This window comes from Sciurus carolinensis, chromosome 17 (assembly GCF_902686445.1).
Source record: "Sciurus carolinensis chromosome 17, mSciCar1.2, whole genome shotgun sequence".
NCBI lineage: Eukaryota > Metazoa > Chordata > Mammalia > Rodentia > Sciuridae > Sciurus > Sciurus carolinensis.
In genome coordinates this window covers 20446020-20464702 of record NC_062229.1, presented here as the reverse complement: position 1 = coordinate 20464702, position 18683 = coordinate 20446020, and the positions used below count along the sequence as shown (strand labels likewise).

The 18683-nt window shown below is 60.6% G+C and overlaps 1 protein-coding gene across 1 annotated transcript; it reads right to left on the bottom strand.

Annotated features, from left to right (window-relative positions):
• On the bottom strand, positions 1–17249 carry Rab8a (RAB8A, member RAS oncogene family). The gene is made up of 8 exons (XM_047532396.1): positions 17092–17249; positions 12391–12451; positions 10545–10605; positions 7224–7301; positions 5868–5957; positions 4932–4997; positions 3637–3687; positions 1–1206 (listed from the first exon to the last, which is right to left on the bottom strand). Exons 1-8 carry the CDS (start codon positions 17213–17215, stop codon positions 1114–1116), a joined length of 624 nt encoding a protein of 207 aa, XP_047388352.1. The 5' UTR covers positions 17216–17249; the 3' UTR covers positions 1–1113.
• Positions 17250–18683: the final 1434 nt, after the last annotated feature.

The window sequence follows — 18683 nt, the reverse complement described above, 5'->3', positions numbered from 1 at the left end:
TGCTGGTATGTTGGTTTTAATTCAAAAAAGGAGGAAGTATAATGCCAATGACGTGGACTGACAGCAGCGGGGTGGGTGGGAGGTGAGGAGGAGGCTGGGCGCTCCTCCGCCTGTGTCTGGTCCCAAGTCCCAGTCTCTCCGGGAGGACAAAGCTATCCAGACAGAACCGAATAATGACAGTAAAAAGCCGACCCAGGCTGCCGCGGGGTCGGCCTGTCCCTGGAATGCCTGTGCCCCGGCCATGCCGGGGGGCCACGTGGACGGCGCTGCTGGCCCCTGGCCACCTCCGGTGGGGGTGCTGCACGCGCGTCCTGTCGCCCGGGTCTGCCACTGGAAATCAAAGACGGAATCACTTCATGGCACTACAAATCTGGAAAAATAAAAATCTCAGCTAGAAAGAACGTCCGACTTGGAGATGGCGAGAGGAGGGGGCGCGATGTTCTGGTACCGCTGAGGAGGGCGCCCAGTGCCATGGGCCCTCAGGGCTGGTGCAGGGTCGCCGGCACGGGCACAGCAGCCCTCCTTGCCTGGCCGTCACCTGGCCGTGGACAGAGTCGCCCGCCCTCTCTCCTCAACGCTGCACGTGCGATTTCCTTGATTTGTGCTTCCCTTTGGTTTAACAGTGAAAAAGAGGCAGGAGGGAACATGGGTTTTGTCACTTGTCCAAAACCAAGAGGAGGCCAACTGCGCAGCAGGGCTGTTGGGCGAACGCTCCTGGCCCTGGCCACCGGTCGCTTGCTCAGGTGTACGGCTGGGCGCGCCTGGCACCACCACCGGCCGGCCGGGCTCTCTGGTGGCTTTAATTGTGCTGCATGAGACGAGGCGTCCAAGGCCCAGAGAGGAGGTGTGCCGCTGGCCGCTCGCTGGGACCCGCTCTGTGTGCTGGACGCGTGGGCCTTTCTGGTGGATGTTGCAGGAAAATAGCAAATTCTTCTTCCATCTCCAAAGTTGAAAAAGATCAGACAGTTACTAAAATAAACAATTTCTCAATTATGTTCTGGTGGCCGCGGGCCGTGGCCACGGCGCGGGCGAGGTGTGGAGGCGGAGGCCCGCTGAGCGCGGCCCCAGGACAGGCACAGTCAGCTGGGCGGAGCTCGGCCCAGGCGGTGCTCCTCACAGAAGCACGCACCGGAAGAAGCTGCTCCGCTTCTGCTGGTCGGGGGTGATCTTGACGCCCTGGTGGCTTCCCTGGGGGCTGTTGCCTTCCTAAGGTCACAAGGGGTCTCCAGTTACTGCTGAGCACCCGGCCTGCCCGACCCGCCAGCCAGCCCCTCACTCGCCGGCCGCCATCATCCACAGACCCCCACCGTTCCTCACCCACCTGCTTCCAACCACCGCCCCCTCCCCTCCCACCGTGCCACTCCGCCAGCCCCTGACCGTCACTCACCCCTCCCGGCCTCCAGCACGTCCTCCCTAGAGGAGGCTGCCTTCCACAGTCCCCTCTCCTTTGTCGCCTCCTCTCTGAACACCTCCTGTCACCCAGCAGCCTGCCTCGCCACCTCCCGCCTCCACCTTCCTCCTGCCCTGCCTCTCCTCCTTCCCTCTCCCTCTCCCCGCCCGCTACGCTGCGCCGTGGAAGGGCAGAGGCCGTCCCCTGGGATCTGGAGGTCTGGGTCCCAGGTGCCCGACCCTGTGCCAAGGCTCGCCGCCCCCTTCTCCACTCACCAGCCTTCTACCGGCTGCCAGGGCGTAAACCTGGACGCGACCTCCTCAGCCTCTATCGAGGACGTGCCAGCGCCCTCCCAGAGGGCTCCATGGCTGTCTCCTGGTGTCCAGAGCCCCGCGCCCTGGCCAGCAGCCCCAGGAACTCATGGGTCCTGTTTTCTCCCACTTCCCCCTCCCCTGGGCAGCTCCTCCTCGTCCAGCTCTCAGGCAAACCCGTGTCTCCTTGCCAGGGACCTCTGGGTGCCTCTCCAGGCAGGGGGCCCGCGGGGGAGCTCACGCTGCTGGGAGGGAGAGACTGACCCTCGGGCAGACGCCAGAGCGAGGCTCCCAGGCGGAGCAGGAGGCACTCATGACGTCTGATGTCCCGGGCGGGGCGGGCCTGGGCGGGGGCAGCGGATAAGGGCTCCGCAGATGCCCTGTCTGGTCGGCACACCCAGGACGCCGTGTGCGGAGACCCGTCGCAGCAGTGAGGGAGAGGGGACAGTGCAAGTGCACGCGGAGACCACGGGCACCGTGGCTGGAGCAGCCGAGCAGAGGCAGCCGGGTGGGCGGCTGAGGACACAGCAGGGCCCAGGGCAGGGCCACTTCCCGTGACGGTGTGGAGATGCCGTCAGGGCCACATCAGGGCCACCAAAGACAGATGGAAAGGCAGAGGCAGGGTGTGGCCGCATCTCCCAAAACCCCACGCAGCAGGAGGGTCGGGACTCAGCTCCCGACCTGGTTGAGCAAAAGGCATGGCCAGGGCCAGGCCCGCGACCCGTGCTCCACACGCCACCCGCTAGGGACGGGTATCTGCAGCACCAGGCTCGGTGGGCAAAAGGGGTAAGGGGCCGGGAAGATGTGAACTTGGACCCTGTGCTGAAGAATAGAATGGGGAGGAGGGGGCGCGTGGCCCGGGCAGTCTGCTGCCTCGGTGCGGTGGCCAGCCTCGCGCTCCGGCCACAGCCCCTCAAAGGGAGCCAGGGCGGGCACGGGCGTTCCATGTGCCCCCATGTGTGGCCAGACCTCTACACGCTGGTCAGGCAGCAGATGTGGCTCAGTCAAGAGAGGCGGTGCTGGAACCAAGGCCCCTGTCCCTTGGGGACAGGGACTGTTCTTTGAGGACAGCCCCACCCTCGCCCAGTGCTGTGGACCCGAAGTCGCGGTACACAAAGAAGCCAGAGACACACCGGCTGGATGGCGGGGCACCCCAGAGGCCCCGAGGCCCCAGAAGACCTGACGCCACTGAAGGTCACAGAGCTGTCACAACCTGCAGAACCTGGGCTGGGGTTTCACCTGCCATGTTCGCCGAGAAGGCCGGCCAGTGGCTGCCGGGCAGCACTGAGCGCGTCGTGTGGACTCCTGCCTGGGCCTGCCCGGGGCTGGGGGCACTCTTCTCATGAATGTGATGTCACCTGGCCCTTCTGCCACTCTGGGTATGCCCCCAGCATCCATGTGTTGGAGGTCAGTCCCCAAGGTCATGGGGAAATGGATTTGGAACTGGGGCCTGGGAGGTGGTGCAGATGGACGAGGTCATGCGGGGCCCCAAGAAGAGGAAGAAAGTGCTGAGCGGGCTTCTGTCACCACATCGTGCACACGCTCTACCACGTTACGATCCAGGAGGGAGGGGCCACCAAGCCAGCACCACGCTCTTGGACTTCCCAACCTCCAGAACCCTGAGCTAAATACGCTCCATCTTTATAGGTCTCGTCTCAAGCATTTTGCCACGGCAGCAGAAAACAGGCTGGGACACCTTCTCCGGGAGAGATGCAAAGAGCTACGTGACCCTGCTAGCCCGGGGCTCAGAGGGCCAAGCCCAGCACCGTGTCCCCACCACACTCGCAAACTCTTCCTTCTTTCTCAGCAATGGCCTGCTGGGTCTGGTTGGGCCTTAAAAAGCTGGAACTGGCCCGGGAAGCCACATGCCACTGCGGCCAAGGATGGCCGGATCCAGCAGACGCGTGCAGGGATCCAGGAAGGCCACAAACTCACCAATTTTTTGTCCATTTTTGCTTTGATATCTCTGGCGAGAGTGAAAAACGCCTGTGGAAAGAGCGAGCTGTCAGTGCCCCTCGCCCGGCAGGTCCGAAGTCCCCAGGCGCTTACCCGAGTGGGTGTGACAGGAAGCAAGCCCCGTTCCATGTGTGGGTTTCCCTCTTGGCCCCAGCTCGCCACCCACCAGGACTGTCCAATGTCACGTCGACTTTTACTGTAGACAGAGGACTTGTGCCTGGGTCATCTCCCCTAGCCAACCACCCTGTGAGACGGGGCAGCACTCAAGGCCAGAGAGGACACTGGGACCCAGAGGGGCACTGGGCTTGTTCTAAGGCACTGGTCCACAACAGTCCAGGAGTACCCAGTCCTCTCCCTGACGGTCCTCTGTCCACTCTGATGCCCCTTCTGATGGTGGCGGGGGCAGGGAGGAGCCCAGCAGCTCCTCCTGAGTCCCTGTCTGGCGGGGGCAGGGGAGTGCTCCTCCTCAGCATGGCTGCGCCCAGCCGGCCACTGCGTCGTGACCCCCGTCCTCCCAGCCCTCGTCTGCTCTCTCACAAACAGCGTGAAGCCCACTCTGCACACTCCCTGCCTGGGGAGGGGCTCCACGGACGTGAGTGGACTCAGCGCTGCCCGCAAGGGGTTTGTGGGAAGGTCTGCTGTGGAGGTGGCCTGGGTGTGGGGTGTGGAACCCCAAGAAACGGGGAGGTTTCCCCGAGAGGGCTGTGTGGACCAGGCCCGGTGGGTTGAGAGAAGAAGGAAATGGGCACAAGGACGAGAAGGTACCAACGGCTGAGAGGGAGTGGCCAGGTGGCCCAGTGTGCAGAGTGGGCCAGGGCCAGGGAGGGAGGAGCCTGGCCTTTGTCCTCACTGCAGGGAGTCTGGGGCAGTGACATGGACCGTCCCTCTGGTCCCTCTGGGCACTGTCACTAGGGCTGGGAGTGAGAGCGAGAGGGGATAGGCGAGGCTCAGTCAGGGCTCTGGGTGAGGGACATGGCCCAGAGCACGATCCTGCAGCTGGACCTGGTGTCCAGCCAGCTGGGACTCTGAGCCTCTCCGCGGGGTGCTAACGAGCCAGTGGGAGGACACGTGCTGGCTGCCCAGTGGGGCCAGTGCTGCTCGCGGCAGGGCGGCATGGTTCCCACGGGCTGCTGGCCCCTGCGCCCTGAGGGGAGCTGCCCAGGAAGTGCCTGAGGCTGGTCCCTCGGAGGCTCATCCCTGCAGGGTGCAGCCCGCCCTCAGCCTGAAGGGGCCGATCCCGCAGGCCCGGCTCTCCCAGCGGGGCCCAGACTCACGTTCTCCACGTTGATGTTGGCCTTGGCGCTGGTCTCCATGAACTTGATTCCATAGTCAAGGGCCAGCTGTGAAGGGGACAGATGTGCCCACATCAGCCAGACCCGGGGCGTGCCTCGCAGGAAGCGGAAGAGGCGGGAGTCGCGGGTGATGACCAGCACTGAGTGGGCCGTGGTGAGGGGCCCAGGGCTGTAGGCGCCATCTGCGCTGGTGGACTGAGGAGGCTGTGGGGGCAGCCCCCCCAATTCTCTGGTGGGGAGCTGGTCGAGAGTGCCCCTCGGAGGCGCCAGAGAGGCAGCCGAGATGGGGAGGGCAAACGGGGGCCTGAGCCAAACCACAGCCCTCCCCTCCGCTCTTATGGCCTTGGTAGCTGACAGGCTGTGAGGCCTGGACAGGAGCGTGCTGAGCCTCGCGGCTCGACCTCCAGCACGAAGCCTGGCTGGGTGTGCTCCTCCTGCTGCCCTGCCTGTGGCGTGTGCCCCGCAGGAACACCAGCTCACGATGGAGCCCCTCAGCACACCAGGATGGCGTGTCACCTTATGCTCATAAAAACCGTGAAGGGGACAGCCAGGTATGGTGGTGCATGCCTGTAATCCCAGCAACTCAGGAGGCTGAGGCAGGAGGATTACCAAGTTTGAGGCCAGCCTCAGCAACTTAGTGAGACCCTGTCTCAAAATAAAATTCTTAAAAAGCTGTGGGTATAGCTCAGTGGTAGAGCAGCCCTAGATTCAGTCCCTAGTGCCCCCCACAATGCAGAAAGTGAAGAGCTGGCGTGTGGTCAAGCGGTCAGGGGCAGAGTCCTTGCCCAGCACACACAAGGCCCTGGGCTCTAGCCCCCAAAGCCCCGACTTGATACTGGTGAGCACTCAGGGTCCCTGGGGTGACCTCTGTGCCGGGAGGACCCTCGGGCCCCGTGCCCAGGTGGCCAGCACACCCACCTTCTCTCCCCGCTCCTTGGACACCTGTCTCTTGTCATTCACGTCGCACTTGTTCCCAAGTATCATCTTCTCCACGTCTGCAGAGGCGTGCTGCGGGAGGGGCACATGGGTCAGACTCAGTGCCAGGGTCAGGCCCACGGGCATATTCTGGTCCAGATGACAAGCTAAGGCTCAGAGAGTCTGAGCAGCAGGCCTCGTGCCGCTCAGCCAGTGCCAGAGTGGCGTTTCTGACGGATCCCAGGGCCTGAGCTGCCCTCGCGTGCCCCTCCTGAAACCCCTCCTGGCTGCTGGAACAGCTTCTCTTTGGGTTGCATCGACCAGACTCCGGGGCCGGGAGTGAGGGTGGCCCCGGGAGTGAGGGCCTCTGAGGGAGGCCCCAGCTGCGGCCCAGGGACATCTGGTCGTCTGACCTCTCAACTCCTTCTCCAGGCTCTGGAAATGGGCCATGCCCGAGGTAACTGAAGCTCCCCACCGTCACCCGCCCTGGGTGTCTCACTCCTGAACGGCTCTTTCGTCAACCCTCCCTCAGGCCCGGAGGTGCGGGCTGTGCTCCCTGAAGGATGGGGACCCAGAAAAGACCTTGCTCGTTCGCCTCAATTCTGAGCGTGACCATTGTGCTGCCCTGCCCTAACTTCCTGTTCACCAGAAGAGCCCCACTGTCCACGGCCAGAACGGACAGCACCACGCCGGCGTGGGCCGCCTCTCCTGCCCAAGACGGCTTCCCGGCGGGGTGCGGCCTGGCGCCAGCAGACGAGGGCCCCTTGGGGTGGTCGGGAGCCCAGACGGACGCACTGCCCATGAACAACAGAGCAGGGCTCTGGGGCCTGGGAGGATGGCGACATTCCTCTGCTGTGGCTCTGTGGACGGGTAAGGTTCTTTGGCTCTGGTCTCGGCCCAAAGCCCCACCTGATTAGTCACCAGGGCCACAGGCACAGCTGCTCAGGGCGCTCTGAGGCGAGGCAGCATGCTGGGGACGGGAAGAGGACAAAGCTGGCCTGGGAGGCGGGGTGGGGCTGGCTCCTCCTGGTCCCTCATGGTCCAGGGTCCCCGCTCACACCCTGCTCTGCTGAAGCTCAAAGGGCAATGACACGCCACCCACCACACCCTGCGAACACAAGGGTCACACGGTCCTGGAGCCTTCCCTCTGATGGCGCCCCGGAGCCGACAGCTTGACTCACGACTGTGATGCTGGTCAGCCCGACTGCCCGGCTGGGCTCTTGGGCTGCTGCGTGGTCTCAGGGTCCCCCAGGCTCCCAGCGTGCCCTCCCTACGGGGCTCTGGGAGAGCGGCTTCTAGCTGCCCCTGGGCCTCGGCTCCCACCGGCAGGCCTGGCGACACTGGGTGGGGCAGGCTCACCTCCTCGATGTTGCGAATCCAGTTCCGGATGTTGTCGAAGGACTTCTCGTTGGTGATGTCGTAGACCAGCATGATGCCCTGGGCGGGGGAGACGGGACACAGGCTCCTGACAAGCTGCAGGCCCCGCAGAAAGCCCCGCAGGGTGGGGGCCACATGTGCCTCTGTGGTGGGGACAGGCCCCGCCAGCACAGAGGGCAGGGGCCCCCGGCCAGCCCGCTAGCTGCCACCCTGCCACCCTCTGTGGCGGCAGAAGCCAGCTCCTCTCGCCATCCCTGTGGCCCTTCCTTCCTGGGTCTCCAGCACCAGCAGCCCTGTTCTCCCAGACCACCCCTGGCCACCAGGGTGGACTCTGCCCCCAGGCCAAGCCCTCAACCTGCTTACAAGGCTTGCTGGCTCCGGTCAGCAGGCCAGGCCTGGCCATGTGCCCAACAGCCCCTGAGGGCCACTGCCCCCAGCCTGTGTCCTCTGCTCCAAGGGTCCTGCTGCCCACCCTGCTCCCCTCAGGTCGACCTGCTGCCACTGGCCGCCTCCTCAACCCCGGTCACCCTCCCAGATCACCTCCCAGGCTCGGCTGGTGCCCCCTCTGGTGCCAGCTGCAACAGCATGGCAGTGGTCTCAATGCAGCCACCCGTGCCCTGACCACGTCCCCTCTGCGACGGGAAACCCAAGGAGACTGTGCTTAGCCCGTCCAGTCACCCGAGAGACTGACCGCACACTGGGTCCACCCCTGGGAAGCCTGACCCTGACGCCCAGGTGCCCTCTGTGAACCCAGAGCAGGGGCCAGCGTCAAACATGGGCTCTTCTGCTCCCTACCCGGCGCAGAGACTCCTGGGAGGCGCCCTGAGTCCTGAGAGCGCGGAGCGGCTCGCCACTGCTATGGAGAGGGCAAGAGTCCCCGCCTGCTGCGAGGGGCAACGGAGGCACAAGGAGACGACAGCTTCATGCTTCCGGCCCAGGTGGGGTTAACTCTGAACGAGGTGATGACACAGGCCCGTGAGAGGCCCTGCTGGGCCCTTGTTGGTATTAGAAGTAATAGGCCCTGGGCAGCCTCTGTAGCGGGCCAGCCTGCAGGGCCAGCCCAGTCCCCTGTGGGACCGAGCACCTGGGCTCTGGGGCAAATGGCCAGCTCATGTCCAGGCCTGGCTCACCCCATTCCTCCAAGCTACCTCCTCCAGGGCAGAGCCCTGTGTCTGGGGCACCTCATGGGGCACTGATGACCTCTGGTGCTGGTCAGGACGTTTCTGAGGTCACCCAAGTTTGCAGAGAAAGAACAAGCCAGGCAGCAGGAAGCAGGCAGCGGTGGGCAGGGCTGGGGTACAGCTGCATGGGGGTCCTGCCATCTGCCGACCCAAGACACAGCGAAGGCCACGGCTCCTCAAAGGTGCCGTCTGGGACCCTCCTTCTGGATCTCCGGGGGACACCTGACAGACTGCCACGGGCAGGCTGGGGGAGGGGTGGCCAGGATGCTGGTCACGCCCCAGCCCAGGCCAGCCTGAGCAGAAGACAGCGCGCACACCCTCTGCCCGTCAGGGGCAAGGCTCCCGAGAAGCACGAAGCCCGTTCTGCTTTATCCAGGGATGGCCTCCACTGATGGCCCAAGATCCCTGCCGCCGCCAGGAAGTAGGCACCACATGTTCAAGATTCTACATTCCTGGATTTTCACCCATCATGGGGAGGGAGCGGACAGCAAAGTACCTGTACGACACTGGGCTGTCACCCTGTCCAGGGCCTCCTGGAGACCCTTCAGGCTCCAGTGAGTATCTTCTGGTTCCCGCCTGGCGAACACCACCCCCAGCTTACAAGGGGACACCAGACCTGGGCTTTCTTTTTACAAGGGGACTTCAAACCTGGGGTCTCCAGGGCCACACTGACAGCGAAGACGATGGAGCTGTAGGGTGGTAGCTTCCTCTGCTGTCACCAGCCACACAGGGCTCCAGGGCACTGGGTTTGACAGTGGGGCTGGATTTAAGTGCAAATGCCCACAGGTGGCTAGTGACTTCTGTACAGGTGAACAGGTGAGCCCAGGCTGGGACTGAGGGCCACCACTGTCTTGGTGCTGGCTGAGGACGTCGGCGCTGCAGACCAGCAACCACTTAGCCCACCCGCCCGGGTGAACTGAAGCGGGGCCCAGAGCCGAGCAGCCTCTGTTATAAAACAGGGGTCATGATGGCACCCACACTCAGGGGTTCCTGGCCAAGATGCAGGGGGACAATGCAAGTTAACATATGGCGCCACTGTCTGAAGCAGAGAGGGCTCAGGGGACCAGGCGGGGTGGCTATTTAGCCCAGAGAGGAAAAGGACCTACCTGAGTCCACAGCTCTCTCCAGGGGGCAGAAGGCCCCTGGGACCCAGTGGCCAGAGGCCCCCACTCCCCCACCGTCCACCAGAGCACAGCAAGGTGAGGGGAAGGAAGTGAATTTTAATGACAAGCACTACGGCTGCAAGCCGCCTGCGTCTGTTGTGCTGCGGACTCCGAGTGAGTGGGCTGCTCTCAACACCTAAGGCGGAGTCGCTCTCCGCTGCTCCTGCGCCCATAGGCTCCCAGGCACTGAGTAGGCACAGCGCCGGCGGGGCGGCCCATCTAGTGGAGGAAGCACGGGCCTGTGCACCCAAATGATGGGCGCAGGTGAGAGGGGTGCTGGGAGGAAGGACGGCTGTGCAGCGGGGAGAGGCCCCGCTTCTCTGTTCTGTTTTCCAAGTAAGGGAACAGCTCAGAGGGCAGCCCAGGGTCCCAGGCCAGGACCAGAGGGTCTGCCCCTGCTCCCACCAGGCCCTGTGTGCCCTGCCTCGTACGCCACCTCCTGGCTCTCCCACTGCCGCCTCTTCTAGCTCGGACCAGGCCCAGGGAGGGTGCTGGGAAACGCCTGAGGGATGATAAATGGGTCTTCCCACAGCGTCGCCCTGCTGCAGGCCTGGGCAACAGACGAAACGCCACTTACTAGCCCCAGACAAGTCAGCTCCTGGAAGATCTTCAAGTTTTTGGTAGCAGATTCCATAGGGACTGAGGTGGCCATGTGACCCTCCTAAGTGTTGGGGCACGCCAGCTCTAATTTCAGTGACCTCACCTGGAAGAACCGGCTTCCAGGTCTTCCTTCATCCCCAGAGGATGACGTTCCACTTCACGTAAACCCTGCATTGTGTCTGAAGCCAGCGGAGCATGCGCACAGGGAGGGGACGGGGCCTACGATCCCCTCCTGAACTGACTCAGGACCCGGGACCCCCACGGAGCCAGAGGCAGGCTCCACAAACCACAGGGCTTTGGTGTGGTGGTACACTCGGGTTCATCTGACCTCAAAGACAAGACAAAGGAGAAGTCCGTACCATTGCTCCCCTGTAGTAGGCCGTTGTGATGGTCCGAAACCGCTCCTGGCCGGCCGTGTCCCTGACGGGAGAAGGAGGATCAGCGTATTAGTGACAGCAGGCAAGACGTTCCCCACAGGGAACAGTGAGCATTTTCCAAGGACGCCCGCTTTCTCGGGACACGTGCTGTGATTCACCCTCCAGGGGAGGGAGCCTCTCTGCTCCCCCTGGGACCACAGAAAAGGGAGCTCTGGCTTGAGGAGCTGAGGACCTTGGATGTCACCCAGTTGGGGATGAGGCAGTCCCTGTCCTCTCTCTTCTGTACCAGCATCTAGGGAATTCTCCCTGGGTTCAGAGTCACACAAGAGCCAAAACTGAACACTACCGATTGTGAATTGCAGGCCCACTTGCAAGGAGAAGGCTGGTGGTCCTGGGGCCACTGGGAGGAGCCGGGTCCGGAGGCGCAGCGCCAGCTTGCCCGCCTGGCTCGGGGACAGGGAAGCCCTCCCTTGCCTGCATGATGGGAGTGTTCCCAGGTCCAGGGAGGGGACACCGGCAAGAGGCAGCCACGCCCAGTGCCCTCTTGGCGAGGAGGCATTCAGGGTTTGGCTGAAGGTCACCTAACTCATCAGTGGCAGAGCCAGGACAGATCTTCTGTGGCTGGGCCCACGTTCCTCTGGGGAGGGCTCCCTGTGTGCACTCGGTGCTGGGGAAGCCCCTCCCTTCCATGGTCTGTGTGGTGCTGGGGGGACGTCCACCTGAGCTGTGCCTGGCCCTACAGCCACCCTGCTTTGCCCGAAGTGCTGGGGGGCCTGCCGAGGCCAAAGCCGGAGACGCAGGGCTGCGAGCAGCCGTCTCCTCTCGGCCGAGGCCTGGCCTTCTCAGAAGAGTCTTGAGTCACTCTCCCATCAAGACCGCTAAGAGCAGAAGAGAGAGAGGAGGAAGGGAAACCGTGACTTCTGCTTGCCGCTGCAGTGTCACCTGGACCTGGGCACAAGGCTGCAGTGGGGCCACCATGTTGGAAGCAGAGGACCTTTCTCAGCTTGGAGCTTGCAAGGTGGCCAGAGACTGACCAGCTACCAAGTTCTGCAGACTGACAAGGAGTGAGACCTCATCCAGTCTGGGGCTGGAATCAGATTAAGGGACGAGCATCGCCTGGCCTGGAGGACACCCTCAAGGCTCCCGAGCCGGGGCAATGGCTCGCTCAGGACTGAGCCTTGAGGAGGAAGGCAGCGTCGGGCCACCTCATGCCCCCACCCAGCTGACCTCCATAACATGACTTCTCCCTGCACGTGATGTGGACGCAGGGGCCCGCACTCCACCCAGCCCCTGGACCCGGTCTCCCTGCTGCATACCGGAGTCCGTGCCATGGGGACGGGAAGTTCTCAACTTCCCCCATCTAATGTGGCAAGGGAAGTCGCCCTTGGGTCTGAGGACAGGTCTCACCGTTTAAGGTTTGATCGCAGCGGGGTTTTGGGCCTGCATGCCGGAAGGGAGGCCCAGGAGAGCAAAGAGGAAGTAGGAGCAGACCTTTACACTCTCGAGTGAGCTGAAGGGCTCAGGGAAACTCCCCGCAGGGTGACTTACGGTCCTTGCCACCTTACCACGCCCAGCTCAACCAAGCAAGCTGCTCTGTAGCCTGGACCCGGGCCTTGCCAGTACTGGAACACTAAGCTGACTGGACACGGGGGTTCTGTCCCCGTAGGCACAGACACAGACACTAGGTTGGAACATCAGCAGAACCCAGCTCCCTGGGCAGGTATGGAAGTCCAGAGGCCTTTGAAAAAAGTAAGTCAGGGCTGGATATGGAGAGAGGGGCAGTGGTCACAGGGCTTGAGCAGAGGGGCGACAAAGCAATGACTCTTACCATATCTGTAGTTTAATTCTCTTGCCATCGAGCTCTATGGTCCTAATTTTAAAGTCAATTCCTGAAAGAAAAAACAAAGGCAGATCACTGTCATCTATTTCCTAAGCTGTGCGGGAGGCAGACACGGCCGCCCGAGCAGGTCACAGCCACGACAGCTTAGGGAGCACCTGCCTGGCCTGGAATGATTGCAGAGTCCCCATCCTCCAGCAAGTCTGGAAACATCTGGAAATACTTTCCCCTCTCCCAGAAGGAGCCTTTGAGGGCTGCTGGGTGCTGCCCAGCGGGAAGGAGGGCAGGGGCAGGGCTGTGGGCAAGCACTAAGGCCCAGTGCTCGACGCTCGGCTCTCGTGCCCTCCTGCCACCCATGGGCTCCCCACCCAGGGCGGCCTTGCAGAGCTGGCCTCTGAGGCCCTCTGTGCCTGAGCCCCGCGCTTTCCCCTCCCTGCACGCTAGAGGCGCTGCGTGCCCATGCCCCCGGCCTTCAACCTGCTGCTCTTTCTCTGCAGGTGGCCTGTGTCCTGCCTGCCTACCTAAGGCCTGCTCAGAGGTCACCTGAGAGGTCTTCCTGACCCCACTCTCCTCCTCTGCCACCAACTGCTTTTAATCCTCGGTGCCCAGGGTAACCTCAGACTCTCCAGCGATCCCCGTAGGGCCCTCTCCAGCCTTCAAAACTCTGACTGTGTCACAAGGCAAACCCCTGCTCCAAACCTTCCAGTGCGGCCACAAGTCAGATGTGGTCCAACCATGCGGTGGAATATTACTCAGCTTTAAAAAGGAACAACGCACCGACACAGGCTACAATGTGGACCAAACTCAAACACGTGATGCTGAGTGACAGAGCCAAACACAGAAGGACACCAACTGTATGATTCCGTCAATATGAAATGTCCAGGAGAGGCGAATCCACAGACGAGGAGCACACTCATGGTTGCGGGGACTGGAGGAGGACAGGGAGACTGGGAGGGAGGCTAAGGAGCCCAGGGGCCTCTTTCTGGCACAGTGAGAATGTTCTAAGTTGGTTGCTGGGACGGACGCACAACTGTGAATGTACTAAGCCACCGAGTCATGCATTTCAAGTGGGCGAATCGTGGTATATGAGTTATATGTTCAAAAAGTCATTTGAAAAATATCAAACCGGGGCTGGAGATGCAGCTTGGTGGCAGAGCCCTTACCCAGGATGCACGAGGCCCTGGGTTCAATCCCCAGCACAACACAAAACAACAAACAAAAAATACCAAGCCACAGGTGCCTCTTCCAGAGGTTTTCCTCCTCCTTCCCCTGGAACAAAGTGAAAACGGCTGCCCTTGTGTTCCAAGGTCCTGCCTGACCTGGTCACCTGGTGGCGCCCATTGAGCAAGACCCCCTCCCTCTCTTTCCTAAACTCCTGCAGGCTTTCCCACCGGCTCTTGCCTCTCTGGGATGCTGTCTCCTTCCACAGCCCTGGGGCTCCCTCACTTGATCAGGTCATGTTCAGGTGGCCGCAAGGGAGCCTTCCCGCCCATCCTCATCTCTCTCCCCTTACCTGCCCTTTCCTCTTCACCATTACAATGCACTGCATACAGTTGTCCTTCCTACCCCAGTGGGACTGGCTCCCTGAAGATACCAAACCCTGAGGATGCTCAAGCCCCTTCTTCGGGATGTGGTGTTTGCACAGAATCTATACACATTATTCCCGAGACTCTAAGTCGTCCCTAGGTGACTCTAGCACCAGACGCGATGCCAGTGTTTGTCAACAGTTGTCACATCGTATTGTTAGGGGAAGACTGAAAGAAAACAAGCTTGTGCGTGTTCAGTACAGACGTAACTTGAGAAAACTCAATTCACAGTTGGCTGAAACCTCGAGGCAGACCCTGTGCATACTGAAAGTCACACTGTTTGCTCAGGGGACTCCTGGGTAAACCACGCCCGTCTGAATGGTCTTTGTGGAGAGAAACAGCCAGACCCAGCCTTTGTCCCCAGAGAAGACCTAGACCTGGCCTGACCTCTCTGAACCCACGATAGGGATATTAATTCGGTCCCTGCCAGCCTCGGAGTTGTCCTGGGGACCCAGGGGAATACAAGTCTGCACCTGAAATTCACCCACTAGAACATAGCCCCCAAGGGTGGGGACTTGGGCACCTTCCTGCCGTCATCTCCCGACTGCACGTGGCAGGGTGCCACGCAAGCCTCAAGGTCCTCAGTCCTATGGACGCCTTGGCCTCGGGTCTCACTATACTCGCGCTTCCCTCTGATTCACCCGAGTCCTTTCTGGGGCCCCAGCACCAAGGCTGATGCCAGGCACTGCTGATAGAGCCCGACGAGAAACTGGAAGCAGCAGGGTCAGCGTGGCGCTGCGTGGCCGAGGAAGCACTCTCACTGTCCTCAGCCTCGATGATGCAAGGAACGGGCCCCTGAGGAGGGACGGGGTTGAGTTACGCTGGCGAGAACCACCTCCAGGGAGCCACAGGGCCAAGTTCGTACCACAGACGATCAATGGAGCGGAGGTGAATGGGCTCTGGCAAAATCATAACCAGGACAGAAAATGAATAGCTACTCAATCCCTGAGCTATAAAGAAAACGCAGAGTGCCCTCAGTGCCAGCAACTGCCTTCAGGCGTCCAGCTGGATCGCAGGGCAAGTCGTCCAGGTCCTGTGATCCTAAAACATTTCCCACCTCCTATCACAGATGCTCAGAGATATACAAAATCAAGAAGCACGGTTCCCGTCGAGCCCATGACCTCACTGCCTTTGCTCCTCTTGGGTTTTATTAACACCCCAAATTTAATTAGGAAGTATAAACTTTATGAGGCCTAAGAGTTATGAGGCCATAATTCCGAGGTCATGGCAAATTAAACTTTTGTAGAAGACAGAAGCCCATAGGAAGGCTACACATGTAGTGAGAAGAACACTATAGGAGCGAGGGAACTTGGGTTCGAGTGCTACCTCCACGTCCCTAGGCGACCTTGACCAAGTCACACCTTCATCTGCAAATGAGAAGGCTGGCCTTCTTGAAGTCCTGAAGTGCTAGAGAGGGTTCTGGTCAAGAATTAAAAACCATGCAAAAAACAACCCCTGAGCTGACCTCACCAGTGCTTGCACTGAGCAGGAAGTGTCTGGTTGGGAAACTGAGGTATGGGATGAGAGGAAGCCACTGTCTGACAGGAGTTAACACCACTTCCTGGTTGGTAGGGACTCGAGGGTTATCCCAAAGTTTGACCTTGGAATGGGGGCGTGGCGGAGGGTTCAAAAACACCTGTGCTTCCAGATTCGATGCTATAGGAGCCACCATGCTTCCCCTGCATGACCTCTGGTGGTGGTAACAGCCCTCTATTCACTGCATACTTCTGAGCCTCACCACCCAGGGCACTGGCCAAGGTAGACAGCAACTGGAAGTCTGGCATGATTTCCAATCCAATCCCCTCTACAGCCGAACGTAATTGTTTTACAAAGTGCAAGTCCTAAGCAGGGCAAGATGGAGTCAGAACGCCACGGGGGGATTCTGGGAGCTAACGTGGCCCTGTTGACATTACACAGGTGTAAAGCAAAGCTCACCCCCTAGGTTTTCTAGTTTGGGATAAAACTTCTAGGCTTGATGACCATTTCACCACTTCCCCCTTCCTGAGCAGGACTACGTAGCTCACAGGTCACGTTGATCCATGTTACTTCCAGGTCAAACCTTTTACTGCGGGCAATGACTGTTTTTGTGGCAAGGAGAAAAGTCAGCTCCACCTCTGTGGATGACAGAACTGAGATGCATCAAGCCAATTCTGTTCAACCACAATGTGGGCTGGCCCTGCAGGAAAAGCTGTTCTGCAAAGTGACAACTGGTATCCTGGGCCCTGTGGTAGGGAAGTCAAGGTTTTCTGTGGCAGCAGCTGATTTCAGTTTCTCACTGATGCCTTTATCTGGCATCTCCTTGGGGATGAAAGGTCCCAGGGGAGGTGGCTGTCACTTGCCACTGTGGTCACCATTCCCTCTAGAAGAAGGTCACTCTTGGGGGTTGGGAGAAAAAATGGTTCAACTCCTGAATATTCCAGAGTGAAGAGCAGGAGAGTTGTGGATTGGAGTCCTAGCTCCAAGGTGGATCAGTTATGTTTGTTCTGGGGGGGGGGTTGCATGGTGGCATCATTCTGGGGTGGCCAAGCTTCAAGTTTCAGGGTCTGATACACCTGAGTTCAAATTTCATTCTTGCCACCTGCATACTATAACCTTTGGCGAGTCCCAAGCCCTCCCTGAGCCTCCAAATTCTCATTTGTAAGATGGGCTTACAACAGTACCTAACAGGGTACTGAAGAGTGTGAAAATGCATAGAAGGAGCCTAGCACATAGTAAATGCTCAGTAAGGTCACCGTCCATTTTCCATGCCAACTCCTCATGCCTCAGTTTCCACCTCTGTAAGAAGGCTCCCAAAGAACCGTTTCGAGGGCTGCTTCGAGGACAGAACGAGATGACAGGCGCGATGATCCCAGCTCAGGACATAAACTTCCTAACAGGCTGGGGATCAGAGCCGCTGGGTCCCCATCTGCACAGTGGGCACTGGTCCCACACCAGGGCTCGGGAAACCCAGAATGGAGGTGGAGAGGGTTGCTCTTCTCCCATCAGACCCCCTGACCCTTTCAGAACCCTGGACCCGTCCAGCCGGGACTGCCCCTCAGCCCCAGCACCTCCGGGGCGCGCCAGGCCCAGGCCTCCAGTGCCCCCGACCGTTCCCCGGCCCCGCTACCTATGGTGGAGATGAAAGTGGAGTTGAAGGCGTCCTCGGAGAAGCGGAACAGGACACAGGTCTTCCCCACCCCCGAGTCCCCGATCAGCAGCAGCTTGAACAGGTAATCGTAGGTCTTCGCCATATTACACTCTCTCCCGGACGGGAAGTGCGGACAGCGCCTCGCCACTGGCCGCTGGCCCCGTCCATCAGCGCCGAACCCGCCCCCCATTGGCTCCCGGCCCGCCGCGCGTCACCGCGGCCGACGCCCGCCCCAGAGCCCCGCCCTTCGCGGGGAGACCTGGGGAAGGGGCGAACTGGGTCTGGAGCCGGAAGCAGCCCGAGTGCGCCGCCCATTGGCCAGTTCTTGGGACAGGGCTGGCTGCCATTGGCCAACGGTGAAGAGTCGGGGGCTTCAAATGGGAACCGGGGAGGAGGCATGGCATTCGGTGTCCCCGCCTCGGTCTCCCCAATCTGGGTGGCCCCGCCCCGCCTCCCGATGGGAGGGGGAGAGCGGCGAGCGACTCCAACGGCTCCGCGCGCCGGCAGCTCGGGGGCGGGGCCTGGTGCATGTGCGCACGCGCACTGGGAAGACCGTTGGTCTCCAGTAGAGGGCGCACGCGCGTGGAGGGCGCGCTAAGGACCTACCCGAGGCTCGCGCAGCCGCAGTGGATGCCGAGGCTAGCGCGGGAAGGGTGGTTGACGAGTCTGGCACGGTCAACCGTAGGCTCACGCGTCAGCCCACCCGGAGGGAAAGAAAGGGGTGCTGGTTGTAATGGAAAAGCGGCCCTTTAAGACGTGCTCCGGGACCGTGGTGCTGGCTAGTGGAACTACCTAGAAACACTCAGACCTCCGCGGGCTGCGCCCTGAGGCGCGCTGGGACTCCCGGGGATCCGCCCTCCGACCTAGTTAGGCCGACCCGGCCCATCCCGGCCTCCAGTGCTTCACCCGGGCCTCGGTGGCCGGCAGGCGCGCCTGGAGGTCTCCGCACATGCCGGGGGAGTCGGGACAGTGACAACTCTAGGTAGCATTTGGGAGCGCTGGTTCTATGTCTGAAGGTGCTCCGCAAACTTGTTAAAAACAACAACAACAACAAAAAAAAAACCCAAAACTTAATCCCACACCAGCCCAGCGAGGTGGGTATTACTTTCTAGTTTTATGGTGAGAAAACCGAGGCCAAAGGAGGTTAAGTGACTCTCCCAGGCTCCGAAGTGGGAAGTTGGCTTTTGAACTCAGATCGCCATGCTTCACGTTTGGCCCCTGGTGCTTCCTGCTTCTGACTCGTCCCGGTCGCTGTGGGTCACTCTGGATGCCTAAGGATAGACCACAGCTGGCCACAGCCTCTCCTCGCTTCCCCTTCAGCTCGTTCTTTTTTTAAATTTTTTTTTTTTTTTTTTTTTTTTTACAGACTGCATTTTGATTCATTGTACACAAATGGGGAACATCTTTTCGTTTCTGTGATTGTGCACAATGTAGAATTTCAGCTCGTTCTTCTAATCTCGCTAGCTTAAGGAAAAAGTTCCAACCACAGCCATTGACCACTCTAGGCCTCCGTCCGTCTCTCTTCACCACCTCTGGGTCTGTTTTTTTCTTGGTACTCTATTTCATTTGCC

What these genes read in the sequence shown, in the direction of transcription:
- Rab8a (XM_047532396.1), bottom strand. Translation starts at nt 17,215, where the DNA reads ATGGCGAAGACCTACGATTACCTGTTCAAGCTGCTGCTGATCGGGGAC. An exon ending in CCAAGGAGCGGGGAGAGAAG is followed by an intron (nt 4,998 to 5,867) that starts GTGGGTGTGCTG and finishes TCCCCTTCACAG; the next exon opens with CTGGCCCTTGACTATGGAAT. An exon ending in CAAAAATGGACAAAAAATTG is followed by an intron (nt 1,207 to 3,636) that starts GTGAGTTTGTGG and finishes TTGTGACCTTAG; the next exon opens with GAAGGCAACAGCCCCCAGGG.